Source organism: Folsomia candida, unplaced genomic scaffold (genome assembly GCF_002217175.1).
Source record: "Folsomia candida strain VU population unplaced genomic scaffold, ASM221717v1 Fcan01_Sc002, whole genome shotgun sequence".
Taxonomy (NCBI): Eukaryota; Metazoa; Arthropoda; class Collembola; order Entomobryomorpha; family Isotomidae; genus Folsomia; species Folsomia candida.
In genome coordinates, this window is record NW_019091194.1 from 11640489 (window position 1) to 11664383 (window position 23895).

Consider the following 23895-nt stretch of genomic DNA (forward strand, 5'->3'; position numbering starts at 1 on the left):
AAACTGTTAACCGAACCTCACACCAGTCAGTGCCAAGATAAACTAAAAATGAGCGAGTTCAATAATAATTCTGGTACAAGAAGTAAAAACCAAATAAAAAATAAATATGTATAATACAACGTAAAACTGTCATATCGAGTTGGATTTATAATTATGTATAGGGTGTCATTGACGAATACGCACTTATGCATAGTGTATTGGGCAGGGTACCTCTTCTTCTGATCTTGTAAAGCCCATGCATCTGGTGGAGTTAGTGACTGTTAAGCAAAGCGTTCTTTTGATTTTCTTAGAAAAGACAAGCAGTGTTCTGGTTTCGACAATGTCACTCTGAGTCTTGACAAATTATACACATTTTGTGCCGCTCAGGGCATCGAGTGGAGGTGGTAATAGTTTATGTGTCACAAAATATTCTTGAGAGGGAAAATGATGAGTCGCCGGCAAAGGTGGTTCAGTGACTTTGGCCAAACCACTTTGGCGACACATTACAGTGTGTGTTGGGAAAAGAAAATATGACATTAGCATTTTAGCTGGGAAAAGCAGAGGGACTAGTCACAAGGAGCCAAAGGTTCAAAGAAAAAACCGATAATTTTCTTGTCCCTGGGAATATTTAACGTGGATAGCTTGCTGTTGGCCATTTATGTCACGTATAATACAGCAAGTGGGACGACGCGGCTCGAAGGTGTAAGCAATTGAATCTCACTCTCAGATTATGTAAAGTCACATCTCAGGGAAAAATGTTTTTTTATCACATCAAAAATCAGTCAGCCCCATCATTTCGAGTTAAAATCACATCACATAATGCAGCAAGAACAAAACAAAATCCTCCTCCTCCTCATTTCCCATACGAAAAGTAATTTACGTGAAACTAAATATTCTGACAATTTGTATCACAAAGACGTTTTGTTCACTTATCCTTAGTTACTACATGTGTACACAGACTCAGCAAGCGGTGATGGTGGTGCTGGTGCTGGTGCTGGTGGTGCTGGTGCTGGTGGTAATAGCGGTAGGAGAAAAATAAATAAAATAAAAGTACTCTTAACTGAAATCAAGAGGATCGTGATGAATATCACCTTCTGTCTTGGACAAACAGCCTTTTTACCTACTTCATTTTTTATGGCGAGTCGGTGTCATTTGTCACAATATGTAATTGTCTCTAAAGAAAATAAATGATTCTAGATATTTTGTGCCGTGTAACGTGTGCATGTTGCAAAGCATAGAATGGCGACCATGCCTCAAAATTGTTTGAGTATTAAGATTAAAACACACGCCAAAGAGAGACGAGACAGGAACTCGATCATCATTTTAAATTCACAGCCACGGTCATCAGTCCAAGTTTTAAACCGAGAGTAATTACCGCTTGTTGAATATTTTTTATTATCATTGTAAGCATTTCTGTCACGTTAAGAGAATGATAGCTCTTGAAGAAGAAACACGAAGCAAAATTGCTTTATTTGTTGCCAGTACAAACTCGTAAATTATTAGTAATCAAGTTCTGCTAATTCCGACATTTTGCTGAGGTAGAAGCTCTAGAACGACTGAGCAGAGAGTTGGAAATTCTAAGAAACGCCTCTTTAGAATTCTTATAACTCATACAGAAAATCAACTTGATGGATAAAAACTTGCAAGTACTGGTGACGGCCAGAGTAAATGACGTGTGTAAATGCCTTGAAAAATATTAAAATATTATGCAGTGAGACTATAGTTCAATAGTCATTTCTTTATGGCTCATGATATTTATAAAATAATTTACAAATAATTTAAGGGATGCTGGACGTTAATTAGTACAAGTTGTGCTTGAATTCTACTGATACCTGTTTCTAGCAACAAAAACTAAATCAAGGGTTCTATACCCACCGAAATACAGACAGACAGACGACTACATAAGCTCTGGTTCGGGGTAAAAATTGTATTAGTTTTAAAGGAATTAAACCTCTTGAAACTTCAATGTGGTATGTTTGGCGTGTGAAAGAACCCCCTGCATGAAAGTAACTCGAATGATGTGTCATCATCATCCAACCGTCCTACTTTCTTGGTTTTTGCTGGAACTGCAAGTCAACTTTGAGTAGATACGTACGTAGAACGACAACACTGTATCACAATTTGACTGATTAACTCACTGATGATGTTGGTGCAGTATTCTGGTGCTAATAGTTAGTTAATCTAATGTCTTCCAAAAACTTTTGGCTTATTGTGGCCTACATAAAGTTTCTTCGTCATACACACTCTCAGTAGTCGTCATCATCATCATTATCATCATCCTGCATAATAACATCTGCCTCTTGGACCAAATCACTTAATCATGTGATCCTCATAAAAAGTAAGTGCCAATAAGTAGATATTTTCGAAAGGACTAAGGTACATAGATTATGAGAATCAAAATGTGCCTATTTTTTGCGAGGCAAGGAGTTTGGATTAAGAGAATCCGTCAGTTAAAGTGCACATAATTTAGCATCAGTGGGATGCTTATTGTATTGTGACGGGTAGCATAATCCGCATGCAAATGTACGTGATTGGTGTTGATTCTCAAAGGACGGGAGGGATTCGATAAGTTGATGAGCATCATAATGAGGTACGAGTTGTTGATTGCTGTGTAGCTGGTGTGATTGTACAGCTCCGTAAATTGCTGGTGCTACATAGTGTATCGTATACCTACTTGTCTTGACTTCTTCTGTAGAATATCCAATAGTAAATGTACCATTTCCAAGAAGTCAGAGTTGGCACAATTGCAATTCAACCAAATGGTGATTTTTCATTGGTGAATATATGTATGTACATGTGTGTGCAAGTACCTTAGATACTTGAAGCATTCTTATTGCTGACAAACTGTGATTTATTCCTGGTTAAATGGGCGGTAAGCTCAGGCTTAGAGTTGGGTGATGAAATCATTCCATCCAGATTGTGTTATGTTGTTTGGCGATCGTCTCTTGGAACTGCGGTTTTATTTTATTTTTCTGTGCATTACATCAGAACCTTGTTTGTTACATAAAAATTATGTTATTTTCATTGATTGCAATAAGATTCCAAGTACATGTTGCTACTCATGCAGTATTAGGTACATAAATACATACAAGAACGACGGGGTAGTGGATTTTAAACCAGAAAAGATACTATCGTGTCAAAATTCATACGTGCATATGTACATATGCTTCCCGTACGAAAAGTACGAGTTTGCACGTTTATGTGATGTGCTTAAATTAGTATATAATCAGGAAAAACTGGGAATCCTTGTTTCATGGCATTTAATACCATATTAAACCGGTCGTTTGCTGTTGCTCCTTCTGAAGTTCATGTGAAAGAGAATAAACCGGATACAAGCATTAATATTCATACACATACAAGTGTGCTTACTTTGGAAAGTGCCAGCTAAATTACACGAAAATAGCTACAGAGGTGATGTATGTATGTATGTGAGTAAGCCACCTAAGAAGTCATAATTGCAACCATTAGAGGGATGCGATACCATATCATGATCCCCTGACGATCTCGCTGTATTCGATGCATGAATAATCATGAGAAAGAGGATGGTGGGGGGCGCATTACAAGGTGTAAATTGAGTCCATTGAGCACAGCACGAGAAATTTCAATTGAATCTTGAGAAATTTGCATTCGCATTTTACAACTTCAATTGTCCTTAAATCTTGTCTATGCAAAACAGTTGGAGAGAGGTGCTTTCAATTCCCCATAAAATAAACCTGAGTTCAGAAGTCAACAGGAGTCCGTCCTCTGTTCAGGTTGAGCCAATCCATCTGGCTTCATGCAAGCTGTGTCCACCAGACGCGGAGAGAGAGAAAGGGAGAGAGCTTGTATATTTACATACAACTACCACATAAATAAATGCAGGCCTACAACTCCTACCTAATAAACTTGCATGAATTTTCTACAATGCAATATTTGTCATTATGACGTCGTTGGGCCTGGGCGGACTGTTGGAAAGATCAAAGAAAGAATCGGCCAGCAGGAGTTACAAAGATTTCCCATCAAAGATTGCACATTCATTCATTTTTCATGTCATTGAAATTTTCCGTCATCCATACTGCTTCTTCTTCTTCTTCTCGAGTCGTCTTCTTGACTTGAGGCTCTCTTAGCAGGCTCTGTGTAGTCACAGTGTCATTACGAGCATAATGGTCGTATAATGACGATAATGATGATGATGATTGTGATTATAATGATGATCACTACTCTTTCTTGAACCTCGATTGTCCTTATGTTTCGGCGCAGTATTGTATTCAAATAAATTGTAAATTGTAAATTCATGTTGTTGCACCGAATATATGTGTGTATGCATTTTCTCTTCGTGGTCCGGGCTCAAATCCCTGTCAGTCGGAATTTTGCTAAAATTCGAGACCTTCCAGAAAGTTAAATGATAATTTTATTTTCTTTTTATGAATGCGTCCGTCATTCCATCATCATCGGCTGGTGGTGCTGTCAGAGAATAATGTTGAATGTACTACCACAACCCCTAGAGCAGTTTTGTTTTTATTTATTTCATAATTATTATACATTCAGTAGTGAATCTGAACCTAAATCGTACAACTGGGAGGGGTCTACACGAAGTCTGTTGAGATAATAGCTCGTTTCCTCTCCTATTTTTTTGTATTCCTTGGCTTTCATGTTCCAACTTGGACGAGGAGGATGATTTGTCTTGGAGTGTAGTTTCTCACTTTGAATGTGTAATATGCGACGTAATTTTCAACTCACAATCCTACGACATGCTTCTCTTCACACTCGTTTCTGCAGGTGAGTCAGTCAATAATGCCAGCGTTGTCGTCTTGTGTGTTGTGACACACACGACATTTGTGTAGTAACTACCTGCACCAGGTCTGTTGCATTCATGATAACCTGAAAAACATATTCTTACACATGTATAAATACCATGCATTCTTATTTAGAATTAAAATATCTTGCTTGCTACACACGAAGTACGATAATAAGTTAGATAAAATCTCCTTCATTTTGCCAGACACTTTGTTTCTCATAAATCTTGCACTACGGTTTGAATTTAAATGCCTGAATAAACCCAACTAAGAATACATGCAGCCATTCATTTTCGTAGTGTAGAGGTATTTTTGTTCATTTCGATCATCATGATGATATTCAGACGCCATCGAAAACTTGGTAATAAAAAAGTTTAAACTTAATGAAAATCACCCACGAACCATGTCCGACACCAGCATTTTTGTGTTTTAACCAAATCAACGAACTTTTAATCAAGGTTTAAATTTAGGATCGCTCAAAATAAATATTATCATTTCCGAAAGCAATAAATAATTTTTGGGGGTGGTTACAATCATTTTAAGGCAATTTGGTTTTGTTTTTCGGTTATACATAAATTACTACTTATGTACATAGTGCAGTTTCGGGCAGTTGAATACGTTTCAATCGTGCCAATTTTAATATTTTCAGAATCCATTACATTTTTTAGCGTGCATAGTTCATTCATTCAAATACGAAATAAGTACATATTTATTGTTGTGGAAGAGTGCAGAGGTTTAAGAGCTGAAGCAAAGTTTCCTTATTTCGTCTCTCTAAAAGTAGCGCAGCGTTGGATTGACTGTCCTCGGTTTAAAGTATTAAGATGTCAGGTTTGAAGAGAATAGTATATTTTTCATTGACAATAAAATTCGAGCTTTTAAAAGGATGTGAGGTTCAAGAAATGTCCATGTGCACATCTCTCTGCTGGGTATTGAGCTGTTGAAGTGTTAAGCAATTTTATTCATCCCAACCGTGAAAACGGAGTTTTTATTCGTATGGTTTTAAATTTAGTTTGATCTCTAAGGTCTGGTCTCTCTTTTTCTCTCTCGTTCTGCTGTGGTTTTGGTCCACGGGCTTAATAAAACTGCAGTAAAAATTTAAGACATCTCCTACACTTTTAAAAATTACGACTTTCAGAAAATAAGACAACTGGTTTAACTTTTTGGTATATTTTATTATTTGGCAGTGTTTGTGCAACGTTTTTTTATAGTTTCAGTGATCAGTTGTTGTTGTTTCCTGATCTTGAATGACATGATCCTCGAATTTTTAAGTGCTTTATGTCCTATTGTTTTCTCACTAAAGTCTCAAGGTGGCAAATCTTATAGGCTGTAAATTTCCGAACTTTCCGACAGAACATTGGATTTTCGTAAATTGTTGTTGATTTATGACTGCAAGATTATATATGCACCAGACTTCCTTTTCCTCCTCGTTTACGTGTGCATATGTACAAACTTTGTGCAACGCGTATTTGTGTGAAGTAATATGATAATTGCTCTACATGCAGAATGTTAATTCTTGTTTTCTTTGTATTTTGCAGTGATGGAACACGGAGAGGAGAACGACTGGGGAGAACGTGGCTTGTACCCTTTGCCACGACGGGGTTCACTTCACTGCAACGAGGAAGGCCCAGGTGCTGGAGAAATGATGATGATGATCGGAGGCGGTGGTGGGGGTGGTCGAGATTCTGCCGGAAGTCAGTTTGATCCCGGGTACAACAACATTGACTCAGCTCTGCCCTCCGACTCTGACCACGCGTACGACCACCACAGCTCGGAAGAGGAGTTGGAGGTGATCAACTCGTCCAGCTATGACGACGTTGACGATGAGGTGAACTTGCCGGATGGAGATGATTTACTGGAAGAAAATGCAAGGAACCGGGGATCATCGGGGTCTGAGAACTGCAAACGTAAATGGTCGCAAATGGCAGCAAACAGGCTGAGCGTTGAGAGTACAAGCAGTTCGGATGATGAGGTTCAGGGGCTGTTGCGTCCCCTGTCGACTCCGGTTGAATTTCGCACTTCGCCCCCGGTGGATGCTCACAAGCCAAGTGAATGGACACAAGGAAGTAAACTTCGCTCTCAGTCACCCCCACCCAAGCTGTTTCTATTTTCTGGTCCAAGTCCACCCATCGTCACGAGTACCACGGATGAACCCGTCATCTTGGCTGCTACAAGTACTGCAATGCACACTGCTCCCCCGATTTCAAGTAACGTGGTCAGTTCTTCACTAAGCTGCTCATTGGGTGCCGTCAACATGGCTGAACGGAGTCATGGCGTGTTCCGAGGGATTCGGAAATTTAATCCAGACATCGTTTCCCCGTATTCAATTATCTCATCAACTAATAATGCTACTTCAAGTAACGGCATTGCGAGGGAAGGCGGAGGAGCATTTCAGGAGAGATCGGATGGAATTTCAAGATCTCATCTCTACACAACAATTTCTAACTCTAATGAAACTCCTTCGTCAAATTTTATTAATCTTATGACTGCGGCTAACATAACTAATTCTACGTTTACGTCGTCGAGTACTGGTGCATTTGGAAGAGTCGTCCGTTCTGGGGGCGCAAAGGAATCTGCGAGAAAAAGGCATCATCGTCATCACAATCCGAGGCACATTCAGCGGCCATGGCTCGATTTCGAAAAAATGATTGATTTCGAAAAAATGCAGCAGGTAATTAACCAATCTCCTGTTTTACTTGAGAACATTTCATTTACAGTTCGGTACTTCACATCATCCACAATCATACTTAATTCCGGGGTGACATTCATACTGAGCACTAGCACAGCGCCGTATATAAGAATAATCGCATTCACGCTATTTTTCACAACCCTATAAGTTACCTGCATACATATATAGATGAATATTACCCAGTGGTAATTTACCAATGGCGATGCAAAGTTTAAAAAATGCCTACAATTTGCATGGTTTGTCAGACACCAAATTTATAACTCTAGTTTCAAACAACAAACTGAAATTAACAGGTCTTAAACTTTATTTTCAATCAAATTTTCTGAAAGATATTTTCACAGAAAAAGTTTATATTTGACAAATTTTTCAGTTGTGGCGCATTTTATTTAAGTTACGTATTACAAATAATGAATAATTCTAAAATTGTTTATTCTTCCAATTGCTTGGATCTCACAAACCCTTTTCCATTAACACATTCGTATATTTTTATATAAATACATGCATGCATGAGCGGATCATAAATTAATAACGACAATTTGTTGCGAGTTAAAATAACCATTTCACCAATGAAATACTGAGAATTCTATGTTTTGTAGTTAATTGATATGATCCGTTCGTAAATATCAATTTCCCTCTGAAACTTCGATACAATGGAACTCAAGTTGGTGGCCAAATGAAAAACTGTTTAGATTAATGTCGTGTTACTGCATAAATCATGGATTTCCATTTTGGTCATCATCACTACTCAAGCATGTAACAGTCACATTCACGTTCATGCATAAAACATTAGCAAAGCATAACTTTCTTAGGACTACGATTACGGATCCCTCTCAATCCTCTGACAAACTCCATTGACAGACTTTTTGTACTTGTTCAAATGTAGCAATCATATTTTTACTTTGATGCTGTGCTGTTGCGCTTTTTCATTGAGTTTGTAAGAATCGAGGGTGATGGTTGATTCATAAAGCAGAAGGTAAATTTCTATCAAATTTCTCAAATGATTCGCACTTTATTATTCAGAAAGAATTGGAAGGTGTGTACATATCTACGTAAGCACATGAAAGAGAGAGAGAGGGTGAGAGAGAGGGTGTAGCCTATATAACCCGATATGCCCTCAAGTCACACTGGCTGTGATAACTTAAGGAAAGTCGTCTTCATCTTGGAACGTTCAGCCCATTTGATTAAGTAGATCTTGACAATTTTGCATGCTAATTAAAAGTGAATGATTGCTTTCAACGAACGTTGTCCATATTTTATGGAGTTTCGGCGCTGTGCGGAATGAAATAAATACATTTTTGCCCTTCGCTCACCTATTCACACATAAAATTGAGCGTGGTGGTGTAGAATATATGATGCCCTCTGCACACAATGAGCAAATAGATTAAAAGTGTTGATTAATATTTTGTGAGTTATGAAGATTCTAAAGGGACGTGGTGAAACCCTCCTGCATAAATAAATCGATTGATCACATCACACCAAGGCGGGGTGTATTAACAATTTACGTCGGTTTGGTGGTTGGTGTATGCACGTTCCGCATATTGCATTCCCACTTTAGTATTTTTCCACCTCGCCCAAACGACCAGCTTGGGCCAGGCGGAATATTATTAATATTGTTAGTTTCAGTTGACCATGTCTGAGCATACATAATGTGGTTTGAACTCTTAAACGCTCGCCTGTTTTTCATAAATAACAAAGGATGAAACACTACACGACGTAAATATATATATCCTGCTCCGGTATTGACTCAAATCTTTTAATCAATCCTCGAGACGGTCTTTACTCTCGTCTCCTAACAAACAACTTCATCATCCAGCATATATTCTTAATGCAAACATGTATCGCAACCAGAATTACATACGATATTGTTAGACCTATTTTTGCCCTTCTTCAATTTACTGTTAATTTTTCATCATGTCTCTGCAAAATTGGATTCAATGATGATGGCCAGAACAAATGCGAATACATAATAATCATATTACATTATTCCAGCTACAATGGAAATGGTTTACGAACCTTACGAACCTCATTTCTCTATTCTATTGTGCTGAAGGAGTAGAATTGCTAACTAAATATTTTACTCCACTGTGTACTAATCCAGCTTGTTCAACACTCGTGAGTCGCAAATCTCATTATTATTACAGATATTGTAGCCATGCATTCGTCTCGCTTCGCTCCTTTTTAGCTTTAGTCACTCAGTGTGATAAACAGAAGGTCTAAAATTTATCACATTTATGACTTTGTGCTAACCTTTCATCTTTTGTTTTGTCATGCTTTTACATAATATTACTGCTCCATCACATGTACACTTTTTTCATGCTCAACGAATCAGGAATCGCACTTGATAGTTATCCATATGTACATACGTATAGTACGCATTGAAAACAAAAAAACCAAGAAGTTTAATTTTCCTGCATAATCAATGCTAAATCCACATTCTTCATATTAATATCTAGAGATGACTGTGTAGGCGGATTTCGAAAAAATATAAAAATTGTGTTGTTTTCTGGTTGAAGTTTTGAGCACACAGGTGATAATTAACTTTACAAATTTGGCGAGGATATCAGACATGTTGAACATTCGTTCACCAGTGATAATGAGAATAACCAGATAAGTCAAAATATTTTAGCTTCTAAATTGGCAGGCTCATGTTAATTTATTCTCCTTTATATAACAATTTTTCTCAAAGTACGATCCATGTTACCGACTTTTATGGAAAAATTTGAGCACAAATACTAAACAGCCTGACCTGTACCTGAGTAGTACCTCTAAATCATTACACAAACATGGGTTATATAAGCCTTCAATATGTACGTACGCGCTTAGGATTAATAATAAACATTAAATTACAGTAAGAATATCAAAGCTGGATTTGGGCGTATAATTAATAAGTCAAACAGTACAATTTCAGTACTAGAGTCAACAATACAATTATATTTAGCATGCATAATGCACTATTCTTCAAGTTGAACTATCAATTTATATCTCAATTTTCCGTTATCATTTTCATTGAATTTAAAATTCAGCCAAGGTTCATCTTGCTATAAATTCTAAACGAGCATATGTATATTTACATATGTAGATAAAATTGTAACTTGATCATCTACTTAAATCAAGGCATTCAGTAATTTCATCGTCATATAATCTTTTACGGGAGATCGTATTTCACTTCATAACTCATTTGGAAGACTTTATTATGAAATTAGAAAACTGAAATTTTTAAACTTTGTACATACAACAAAAGTATTTTATTCGTGTAAAATTATGAGCCACGTATAACAATGTGGCCGAGTCCAACTCAATGCAATCCTGACGAAACTGGTTGAAACATTGATTTCGAAATTGAAATTGAAGTTTGTTTAGCTGTATGTTGTCAGAGGTCTGAGGGTGAACTGTTGGAGTAATTGATGGCAAAGTATCTTTTTGCTGTGGTCTGCCCTGGGATCTCTTATGTACATATTTGGATTAAGTAGAATTGGAGTAGAATTAACACTTGTACATGGACCTCTTCCTTGAGCCTGTTTGGTTTAGTTGAATTAGGATTAGGAGCGAGTGACTGGAGGTAATTTAATGAAATGGTGCGAGTGAGTGAGTAGTAAAATTGTTATCTGTTGCGAGGAGATGAAGTGTTGTTATTACATTCTGTCGAGATGCCTCTGCTCCGAGGCGATTCTTAGAAATTTAACATTCCAATTTCAAAAACATTCAGATTCACTAGATTTCAGATAGCTTCTTCAATGCATACTTCTATATTACGTATGTATGTACATCTCCACTACCTACAGTTTCTCTATCATCCACCGTGCCTAGTCCGTGTATGTATGTATGTAGCATCATGTATGTATGTGAACCAATTCTGCACCACGTACAGTAGATGACGACGATGTTAACTTATTTAACTTGTTGTTCTTACATATTTGGTTGCAGCCACGACTTGTTCTTGTTTTTTTTTACATTTTATATCGCGATTTGATCAGTTTACATTTTGGGATTGGTTTTAAATGCTGCTTACTCTTCGTTGTTGTTGATTACAAGCAAGTGAAACAACTTATGTCTCGGAGCGAGAAACACAATTGGCGTAATTTAAGACACTGAGAAGCCCACATTAAAATTGCATTTTAACTTACAAAACACCTCGTCAGAGAGACCCTACCCAAAGATGTCTTACTAAAGTAAGCTGATTATTTAATGCCCGAAATGGTTGAGTTAGGAATTCGATGACAATTTTGTACCTCGAACTTGACAGACTGACAGATATCTTGTACCTGTCTCAAGGATTTGCATTAGAATTTTTATATAAGTCTGTCGGATTTGAATTGAAACCAGCAAACAACAATCTTTTTTTCCTTTTAAAGACAAGTTTTCCCCTAAAACATAAAAAGCCAGGAAAAAAGTTATAGCTGGTGACTTGGTTTGTTTTTACAGATTGCATTCTAAACTTTATGCCAAAAAATAGTGAGGTCTGACTGAGAGGTACACTCGGAATAGTTCACCCGAGGCAAGGATCACTCAATCTGTCGAGTCGGAGGAATCTCTCAAACTTTCATCCAAGTTTGTAGTTTAATAGGCTCATGTAATGTTGCTTTCTCAAGTTGAACTCAGTTTTATCTCAAATTTAAAAGTTTTTCGAGTATGGGCGGCTTTGACAACATCTACGAGCACCTAAACAAGCATGTAAGAAAATGCAAGGTGGATAACTACTTAGGAGGGGACCTCTACCTCGCATCCCCAGATTTGCATGCCCCTTTGATACGCTGTCTGTGAGTCTACTGAAACCCTGAAGTGGTCTGATTTCATGGCCTCATTTGCGCCTGCCACACCCACTCAAAGGGGCGAAAACACTAAAAAGGCCTGATTTCGCTCGTTTAAACTTTCACCAGAAATTCATATTTTGATATTTTCGAAGACATACCCCTTGTCAGGAAATTTTCGAAAATATTAAAAAAACTCAAAGCAGTTGAGTTTGATATTGGATATGATAAAGCGTTGGACCACAATTTGCAAGAATTTCCAAAATCCGAGCAAAATTGGTGATTTTCGTGGATTTTGATGTTTTGAGGGGTGTGACAGGCGCAAATGCAGTCCTGGAATAAAGCTACGTCAGGGTTTTAGTAGACTCATAGAATATGCAAAGAGCATCAAAATCTGGGGGTGGAAGGTAGGTGTCCCCTCCTGCTTAATGGTGATGGCATAGTGGATAGATTTTTAATCCATCCCATGCTGAATGGCCTCTTTGCTCCCGGGTACCAATGTCCTTGTCCTCATTCGTTTCTTTTTTTGTATTGTAATGAAGAGTGGAGAAATGAGTTTGGGGGAGAGCGAGATAGCAGCAAGCAATCCGTGCGCATAGTTCCATGAATTAGTAATTCTCTAGTGGCTTATACATGGATGATATTATTAAAAATTAAATTCACAATTCATTGTGAGTTGTGCATTGTGTAGAGGACAAATGCTCTGAGGATTTATTTGATGTTGGATGTAGTGAGGCACTTAAATTTCAAGTGTGCGTGTAATTGATCATCAACTTAGCTTTTCCATAATAGAAAGAGATATTTGTCCAACCAGCCAGCCAGCGCAGACCAGATAAATGCAACTCAATGGAACAGAGTGACTCTTCAATTCATGATTTCTAACATAAGCTACTTGGCCAGGCACCACCAGAGTACATCCAAGTTCATGATAAAGGATTTGACTGATGATGGTCGTCGTATGCATAGCTCTTTTCAGACTCGATCCATTCTTGGGCTCATCTCACCAGTCCAAAGAGTTATTTATACCATCCCATTCCACCAGCACATGACTGACCAATTTTATTCAACCTAAAAAACATTAATGATTGTGAAAATTTAATTCTGATTGTCATTCTACGAGCGAAGTTATTCCATACGATGAGTACTCGGCTACATATAAGCACGTACATAAATACATATATATATACACCTGTATATTATGTACATACGTACGCACATAGGCACATACATATGCATATTTAGTATGCACTCGTAGATACTTATACTATGTATTACTTTCTACTATAGGCTCATCAATTAAAACAAATAAATTGTGGGTTAGGCAGCACGTTATGCAGGGCCAGCTATAGTCCTCTCTTAATGCCGTGCAATCAATGTCGAATCAATGCAATGGTATAGAAAGGGCTTAAGAAACGACGAACTTTAATAGCACGTTGCAGATGCACGTAGAAATTAGTTCAAGTCATCATACATACCTCAAGAAGTTGTAATGGAGAGCCTACATAAACCTTTGTCTTGCCAACGTCATCCTATCACGACATAAAACTCCCTCTCATTCGATGTTACGCTGAATAACCTATTTGTTATCTGCTGAACTAAAATGCTTGAAATTAAATTATGAACAGTTGTTGTTCCTTCGTACCCAATCCCCTTTCCTGTTTACTACGATCTACGGTGAGCATGAGAAGATGGAGAGGACATGAAAATACGGGATGGATAATCAGAGATTTAACTTTTAGCAGAACAGCGTGATTTCTGAATCAAACAATGGTTGTTACATAAATGACTCCTTTCACAAGTTCCAATTAGACAACTAAACATATTTTCAAGTGTTACGTATACATTTTGGGAGTATTATTTTTATAATAATTTAACTGTCTTGTAGGAAATATAATTTCATTAACAAAATGTTTGTTCATATATAATGCACATACTTCATTCTAGACAACTCTTTAATGGCCACGCTGAAATTATATTGCAAAAAAATAATAAAAATTTATCTTGTGAAACCCCTCCGAGTATATGCATAATAAATGCATACGGCTCTCTTGTATTGTATTATTGTGCATAAATAAATGTAGAATATATAATAAACAGAGTATTAAGTTAGTCTCGTTGATGGACTATGACTAGAAAATAGTATTTATTTTTTGTTTTCTGAAGGTTCTTGTTTGCCATAGCCATTAAGCTGACTTGATTTGAACTGACATTGCATCGGATTGCGAACACTATTATACGTGTTGTATAAGCAGGTCTGAAAGTTGCAAAGAAAGAAAGCTGTCACTCTCTTGGTTAAAACTTAATCCTGCAAATAAGATTAATCTGTTGTAAAGAACCCTCTGAGGAATAAGAAGAAATGAATGATGGATTGACCAACAGAGTTTTTGCCACTGTGGACAAGTATTAAGTGACTTCTTTCTATATAGTTCATTTCAGTGTGCATTCACTCTCTCATCCACATGCATGCAGCGTTTTGAACGATTTAAATCAAGCAATTCAATACTGCCCACTCCGTCATTCTTGATAATTCTGCTCGTAATTCTGCTAGATTTGATTCTTCCTCTTCGTCGTTGCTTCTTTATCTCTTCTTTCATCTGTCTCTGTCGCAAGAAAGTATATGGACTACGCATCTCCGAACCTCCTCGAATGCCTCCTGCATACCAGTTGAGTTGCTTAATTTGATAGATATACGAACGACAACTTTATAACAAAAAGTTAGCACAAGTAAGTGCTTACAATGTCTAAACCCCATTTTTTACTGTAATTTCTTATGTGAACTGTAGTGAATGAGCCCCACCCACCGGAGGTATTCTTTTTTCTCCACCTCTTAATCCACGATACAAGCACGAGACGAGTGGTAGAGGGAAACATTGGTTGATGAGACAATCTTAAATAAATGTTACGTCTTCTTGCTCTACGACCTTCTTCTTCTTCTGCGAAATGAAAAGACTTTGCAATTTTTCTCGTCAAGATGAGCATAAACATGAAATGGGCAGAGCTCTCAAAGTATAAGTAAGTAAGTATAAGTAATAAGGCACAAAAAGTCCGTGGAGCAGTAGACAGAAAGCAATAAGAGTGACACTAAACAACTGTGCTGGTGTACATTCGGTACACACAAATACATACCTACGGCTACTTTATCCATTCCTGGTATTTCACATTTTACATCTTTCCTATCATTCGTATAATGTGATTTAATAAATAGCTAAAGTTGTGGTATTTCGACTTGGAAGACGAGAGAAAAAGGCGAATGAGTTTATTTTCTTGCGGTGCAAGTTTGTCTTTGTCCATTAGTTCCACCCTCTTTACAGTACAGAGCAGATAGAGAAAGAGATTTGATAGTCTTTCGGAGAATGGCCGTATTATTCATCATGATGTCTATTTACCCAGAAATAAATTGACCAAAGAAAGGAGTAGATTGAGAGGAGGAATAATAGTTGAGCTCTCGTGGAAGAAATAATGAAGATCGCCTTCCATCCCCATTTCCTCCTTTTCTCCTTCATTCCGACTGGCTGTTGAGCAAACGGGCGGATGGAGAAAGTGAGTCAAACCAAGTAAACTCAAAGTGATAGATGAGAACTCGACAGTTTTTACTTATGATTGGATGACATCCACGATCTCCCATCCCTCTTCTCCACAGCCTCGTTTTGTCCTTCGCATCCCAAGGCAAATAGAAAGAGACTCGTAGATTATTGGGTTTGAATTCTTTGGCCATAAAATTATTAGCATCCGTCCGCGCCATGCAATGATGATGCCGGGTTTGCATTCATGTACTCCTTGTTCTTCTTATTTTATACGAAATCCAAGTCTGAACAGGCAGACTGAAGATCTGGTGAGGAGGAATCCTAAGCCTCCCTTTGCACTATACTTTCGAGAGTATAATTTTGACTTGTTCAATCTTTGAAAATGTCTAATCTAGCATAACATATAAATCTTGGAGTTTCTGGCGTAAGAATATTTTACGGTTTAACTGCGCCAGAATGGCGGATGGATCTCAGAGTGTATATCTCACATGCATGTACATACGTACGTAGTCGTATAGGCAGAGAATAATGTAATGCAATATTATGATGAAGGAGAGTAGAATGGATAACATCATCCAAACCCTCGACGATTTCCTACTTCCACCCGGTATGTTATAGATGTGTGTGTACGTATGTAGAGAGGAATGAGTCAGTGACGAAGGATTCAATTCAATTGGTTGGTCGTATATATATCCAAGGAGAGAAAAGTCAGTGGATTTAGATCGAAATGCCGTCGTCGAGGTCCATTACGTGCTCACTGGGAATATTTTATATCTGCTCCTTCATCCACTCCCTCTCCTCTCGTATACATAGCTCTTTTGGAAATAAATTGCTTCTTGCCTCACTTGAAGGCTTCTAGAGATAACGTGCACCACTATCTATCCTTCCCCGCTCGAGCCACGTACGGCGATAGAGTCCTTGATTTCGAGATGGAAAGGCAGGACAAGATGACATTATGATGACAGGCTGGCTGTGTGTCTCCAGAATCGATGTATCCCCTTTGGACGCTCTGAATTTTTTCAGCCTCCTTAACTCAGTGTCAATATTAAACTTTCTTATAATAGCTAAAAATTCCTGATTTCACCTCCACCCCCGTTCTGCTAAAGACTTTCAACGATTAAACGAGCAAATCATGTATCAATAACTGACAATAGTCGTGTTGCATATTTAAAAGCCTATATACTTTTACTGATACAATAATAATTCATATTTGTGTCAAGAATCACAGGGATATTTAAGCCATTTTTGTCATTATGGAATAATTAGTGACTGGGGTATTTTGCTTGAATACTGAAATGGGAAATTTTGTAGGATGCTATATAAAGTCTGCACACACATTTTTCTATTGGATCCTATGAAGATGTACACGTATCTATATGCATACAGTACAGTTGAGAGGATTGGGATGTTTGATTTCTCGGCATAACTGCGTAGCCACGGTCGAGTGAGTTGGGCATATTTTTGTTTTACTTGTCTACAATTTTGATAAATGGAAAGTACTTACATAAACCCTCCATGTGTACATTGTTCGCTGCAGCGCAGACAGGGTCACAACCCGGAAAGTGAAACCCGAATGTTTGAGTTTTGGTCCATTGCAATGTGGAAATATATACATGAAACATGAGCACATTGGTTTTCCGCTCTCTTTTCTCTTCATTTCTTCTCTATTTGTCGGCCTGGTGGCGTAACTAGGACCTGTCTTCAAATAAGGAAACTTTCCCATTTACCAAAGTATAGGCCTACGACCCCACCCTGAATTCATTTAAACTTTAGGCCAGGCCTTCAGAAAGGACCTTGCGAGGACGAATCGCATTATCTTGAACGGAGAATTTTGTTCTACTTCGCAACCTAGCAGATAGCATGTTGATGCCTCGTTCGGAAATCCATGTATGAATATAAGAAAGAAAGAAAGAACCGTCCGTGTCGCCGCTCGCTCGCTCGCATGGAATGGAAAACTGGGAATTTCGATTCTTTAAACTCTAGTAGCCAATCCCCCAATCATATCAGAATTCGGTTATGTCTGGGAAAAGGGGATTGCACCGAGTGCTGTGTGCAGTGGTAAGCGGACATCGGTGGCGGTGAAGCGTGCCCTTAACTTAACCAAACATTTCTCTACATCCGCTTGAACACACTACTGCGATCATATCATAAGTAGAAGAGTAGAGACGACTCCAAGAGTCCCCAGCAGCCAACCCTGCTTGCATCTCTCCCGCATGGAACATGAGTATGGATTAGAGCGCTTGAGTGAAAGTAAACTGGAGAAGGTAGCGAGGAGATAGAGAGAGACCAAACCACTACTCGAGTGCAGAGTGAAATGAAAATCTATCCAAAGTGGAAAAATTCTTGAGGATTGGGTGACAGTCGTCGGAGTTGAAGACAGATAGAGAACCATCCAACAATATCCATGGATGGATTTTGGTTGGAGTTGGACCATTAAGCAGAGATCAATTTCATTCCACTACCACCGCTGTCAGCCTCCTGACCACACTCCAGCACTACTGTTACTACTTTTACTGTATACTTATGTACCACCACTACCCATCTAGCTATAGAAATACTAAGGTAGATGTATGCACTCATATATGGCTCATCATCACCAAAAACCACACATACAACATCCCTCTCAGCACACATTTACGTGCTTTCATAAAATATAATATGCACTTTAAAGTTGACTTTTGCATACATACCGGAGCAAGCAATAAGTGCCATCAGGAAAATTGTCCCTCATTCCATTCTCCCTTTCATTCAATAATAATAATAATATAACGTTCGTTGTGTCCCAAATAATGCCCGTCCCAGCTTGCATATTAGAGCTACCCGGTGCTCGTGAAATGGTGCTTATACAGCTTGGTTAAGTTGTCATCAGATTTGTCACCGTAATAGTCGGAATGACCAAACTGAACCAAATAATAATGATCATCTGGAAGCGCAACGACAGATCCAAGCTCTGGGAAAGATTTGAAACTTGGTCGTGAAGGAGGACATGAAAGGCCACATTTCAATTTTCAATGGGCCATAAATGCTTTATTATACAACGCCAAGAGGAATATAGATCATTAATGTGGGCGAACGCAATGCATAATGGAGGTTGGCGAGCATTATCCCTGTCACACGGTGCAGACAGCAGGGAAGTCTTCTCAAGAAAGCACGAGTGAGTCGTTGCCTTGTGGATAGGAAATGGCACGATGGGAAGTGACATAGGCAAATTTTGTCATTCAATTCCATCGCCTCTAGTGCTTGAAAATTCTCAAGTGCCAATTTGTGGGAATTAGAAAAATGCATGTAATTTGGAAAGAGCAGCATTATTACAAGAGACATAATTAATTAATTAATTATGGGACTCATTTTCCGATGGCTACGAGTTATTGTTATTATGAAGAAACTAATAGCTTATCATGTGCCTATCAAAGATCGTAATTACTTGAATGTTTCATATGCTTGGAAGAGTTTGAGCGAAGGAAATGTATTTACAACGTTTACGATACAATTCAGGCTTTTATGGCAGCCTTTTCCAAGACGGGGATACTCGTAAAAGTCGTGGTTTTGTATTCCTCTCTGGGTGATTTTAGTATCATTATAACGACAAATTTGGCTACCTGTGTGATAGTGCTTGGTTGTAAAATAAAGTGAAAGAAGGACACTTTATTTTACACCCAACAGATTCCTCCAAACGATATTACAGTTTAACTTTAACATTCACCTTCGAGTCCAGATAGGTATCCAACTCTGTTAAAATTCTATGTTGCACAATCCTCAGTTCAGTTCGTCAGACTTTTTTGAACAGTTTTAAAGAAATTTCCTATTTTACGTGAACGTAATTCGGACAACCTCCGGACAACCTCTGACAAAGGTTCCATACATATATTCAATTCGCCAACAAAGTCATCACTATACTGCTTTACGACCATATCCTGAAACTCGGCGAGTATATGGGCCGCTAAATTCGTTCCATTTTTCCATTTCAAGTTAGGAGAGAGAAAGAGAGGAAGATGCTGATTCTGCTGGTTGAGTTGACTTGAAGCGGGTGCAAGCAGCAGTTAGTAAGTGGAATGAGGCAGACAGGCAGACAGCAGCAGCAGAATGTTTCCAGGAAGGAAGAAGAGGATTCGAATTCCGATTTCACATTCCCCAATTTAAAATTCTAAACATGAGTGCCTTCGGATTGGAAGAATGAATGAATGTGTAATGCGTTTAAGTTTTGGCTTTCTCCACACAGTTCGTACAAATCCAGCCACTGTATTGTTGCCCCACACTGCTCTCTCCGGTAATATCCCGTACGACCCAGCCAACATCATCCAGCATACGACCGCAAAATTTATCATTGCTGGAGTAATCTCGCTCAGAGATGAGCAGATGTGCTTTCACTTCAGAGCGAGTATTTTACATTGACTTTGAATGACATGAATTGCATTCTCTACTTTTAGCATTTTCCAGTTTAGATAAGCATATGAGAGAACAATGTCTTTCTTCTCAACGTGCATATTCCTAGGCACAAAAAGTATTGTGCGCATTTAGGTATCAAGTGGTTTAAAAATCAAGTTTAAAATACTGCTAAATATGCATGCATTATGTGCATCTGTACGTATTCGAAATATATGTGTGCAGGCTAACTACCGGGAAAATATAGGTTTTACATATGATCGATCGATGAGTTCAAGACTTTTTTAACCGAAAACTTTAGTGATATTCAAATGTATATATGCAAACAAAATAAAAAATTGAATTCAAAATTACTCGGTTCATATTTTTTGGATTGGATTCTTTGAGTGGGTTTCGAGGAGCTTGATGCCGGAAAATGAAGAAGGGTTTGAACGAGACGGTGAAAGATTATCATGAATTCCATCCTCGTTGTCTAGAGTTTTATATTCTGGGATTCAAGATAAGATTTCCACTGTTCAATGCTAAGCAAAATATCGTTAGATTTATTGCTGACAGCGGCACTTAACTTGGATATCTGTCATTTCGTACATGCTTTATATCTATTTGGGTGCGTGTTAACATGAAAAAATTTGTCGGGCTGCGTGGATTAGCAAGATTTAAAATAGGTCTCAGGTATGTTGTTCAAGTTTGACTTAGCTCAGCTCAGCTATTTAATCAGGGCGTGATTTACGCATTGCCACATTTCCATTATTTAATGAATGTGCTATTATTGTTGCAGATTATTATTATAGTTCATTAGTTCAAGATACATGCATTTATTCACACATAATGCTTGAAAGGCAGATGTAAATTTACATATGTATTTAGATAATAGGGTACAGATGCAAGTTGTAAATTTGGCACCCATCAGGATATTTTGTAATCCTTAATCTCCTTACTAATTTCATAGTTCTTTGTCTATTGTTATGTAATTGGGAGTCTTAATGAAGATTTAATATCTTAGATTTTGGAGCTACTAAACTGTTTTCTTGAAGTCCTGATTTGCCTCTCATACTCCTTTTCATGTCGTTGACGACAAAAAACCCTGGTGCCATCATCACTCGATTGTGTGAGTGTTTTAGCGTGTCTAGTATTCTAATCATAAAAAGGATTATTTTTAGATAAATAAGTGATATAGCACACACAGACGGGGAAACATTATTTGTGGTACTCGGAACGTTTGATTCTCTGAGTGAGGCCACGTGAGTGATGATGAAGGGGTTTGCACTGAATTAACTTCTTTTTGATAAGAACCAACCAAGTGCGCTATTTAAGTTCTGTCAAGTTCAACATTTCTCAAGTTCTCAAAATTTGAATAGATTCCACTTTGCTTTAGAGCTTGTCCCACCCCACCGGGCTTTTGATACAGATGAAACTATTGTGTTCGATTGCAACCCAAAAATAGTCCAAGCAAGGCTTCGTCAGTGCAAGATAGCAAAATTTAGTAGACCCGGAGGAGGCAAAAGTGGTCATACCGTGCCAACTCAATTGAAGACAAGTACTTGCTACAAAATGTTACATGGCTAGACTCACAGATAAGCTCCAACAACTGCTCCCACTTACACAGCGATTCTATTCATTCTCAACTGTTAATTGTAAATTTAGTAAATAAGTCATGAACAAACATTATTGTTGCGTCACAGGGTATAAAGTGGGTAAATGTACCCAGGAATTGTAATACTATGGATTTTTTCTACCTGAAATAACGTGATATCGGGTAAAAATCTCGACTTTATTTATATAAGAATCAGCAAAAAGTTGCATTGAACATTTCAGGATATTACGAGTATAAGTATTGCATACAAAACATGTATTTAGTAGTTGGTACAAAATTAACAAAATTTCAAATGTTTTACATCTTAATCTAGAGTCATTCAGAGTAGTTTCATTTTAGAGGACGAGTTAGTACAGTAATTTTCATAAGTCACGTTATTACAAGTTTTAATAATTAGTTTGTTAAAATGAGAGGAACAATGTCTAAAATGCGATATTTTGCAATTCTCTTGTTTACTAGTACTGCGAACTTTATGCGATTTGAAATTATTTATGCTAATATAATTTATGGCTAAAAACGAAGAATAAGGCTTTCAGAAACGTTTTCCTCCTGATGTCATCATGGTTGGCAAGGAAGGGTTGATTTATGTTTGCGATATGCTAATGACGCGCAATTCTGATGGACTATAAATTGTGAGCAGATAGAAAGCTGGTTTGATTTCACACATTAGCAAATCCAGCGGATGATAACTAATAGGGATTCCTTCACGACGAAGCAGACCGGACCGATCAATTCTTCTACTTGGATGAAAATAGCGAGTTGACTTTGACTCTCAGGAGAGGACTACACACAAATGCTGAAACAAATACACCGATTAAAGTTTACTAATCCTTGTGTTAATTAGTGTTAAAAAACCACTCAACCGAGCGCAACATGTACGGCTTACTGCCACATGTTGAGATAAGATAAAGTTTAAAATCTCAATTAAAATTTTACTCTCCTAGAACAACATTTTTCTTATGCAAAGGACTTTGTTACTCTTGTAATTGAAATGGGCAAAAAACGAGGCATGACAAACATGAGAACAAATATATCTCTCTCCGCATAGGAAGGCTTGTAGTTTGGCTGTAGTAATGCATTTCACAACCGTTTTGTTCAAGCATCCCATCACACGACGACACGAGAAGAATTTGCATGAAGCAGATTCCGTGGCCAATTTCATCTTTTATGAATTCGTCCCACATCCTGATGCTTGTTACTGCTTATGGTTGCCCTGGTTGGATCATGGTTTAGCCCTTTGGACAACCCTATCGAATACAGATCAGGGGCAGATGCATCATTCTTCGAAGCAGGTTTTTCTTTTTAATAAAGGAGCCGGGCGCAGCGGAGATTCATTCATTTTTGCTGTCTCCCCGTCTGACACCGTATCTGACTGATGTCATTGAAATCTCGGGTGACACTCTTTGCTAATATGACTTTTTTGATCATTGATCATCTTCTCGACTCGTCCTTCTTTCCTCGATCAGTCAGCGGCGTGCATGGAGCGACCAACGCACCACGATCTCGTCCGACTTGTCTATTCCGTGTGTTCTCCATCTCCTCCATTAGAGTCTCCTCCTCATCCGACTCACAAGACCTAAGCCGACTCAAATTCCTTACTTACTGATTCTAAATCTCTTTCGCTATTTTAAATTCAAATCAAGATGAGCTACGAACGATCTGTCACCAACTATCCGACCAACCGAGCAAGAAACCCAAAGCGACATCGCTCGCTCGCTCGTTCGCTCTCAACATACAAAATCTCTCTTCAATCTCCAATCTTCAATGGGATTGTAATCATGGAATCAATTTTTTTATGCTTTTCCTTGCTCCAACGGCCTCGAAGCAGGAATTAAGCGGAACGTGTTCTCCACTTTCCTCTTGACACTTCTCCTTGTTTTCGTCGTATGACCTCTTATCTTCCCCATGAATAAAGCAATAGTGTTGCAGAGAGAATTTCAGTCATTATAGTTTTTTAATTCCCAGGCACTTACTTTTCTTGTATCTACGCACTACATACATATTCGTAGTAAAAACTCGTGTACAGAAACCAAATTTCGGAACTGTGCCAGTTAAGCTAAAATTAATTGCAAACACTTCTCAAGAAAGCTCCTTAAACCGAATGATCGCATTTAGTTTTGTAGTTTGACACATTATTGCGGCTTTGTAGTTATTGAAGAAAATATTCAGTAAAGTCGTACATACATATTCACTTAGGAATAGAATA

The 23895-nt window shown here is 38.0% G+C and overlaps 1 protein-coding gene across 5 annotated transcripts in view; it reads left to right on the forward strand.

Moving 5' to 3' along the window:
* LOC110842880 overlaps nucleotides 1–23895 on the forward strand; it is a 191621-nt gene that overhangs the window by 86818 nt on the left and 80908 nt on the right. For all 5 annotated transcript variants that reach the window (XM_022088736.2, XM_022088735.2, XM_035848647.1 and 2 more), the window contains exon 5: nucleotides 6290–7422. In XM_022088736.2, the coding sequence (XP_021944428.1) occupies nucleotides 6290–7422 (1133 nt within the window). The remainder of the gene's footprint in view (nucleotides 1–6289; nucleotides 7423–23895) is intronic.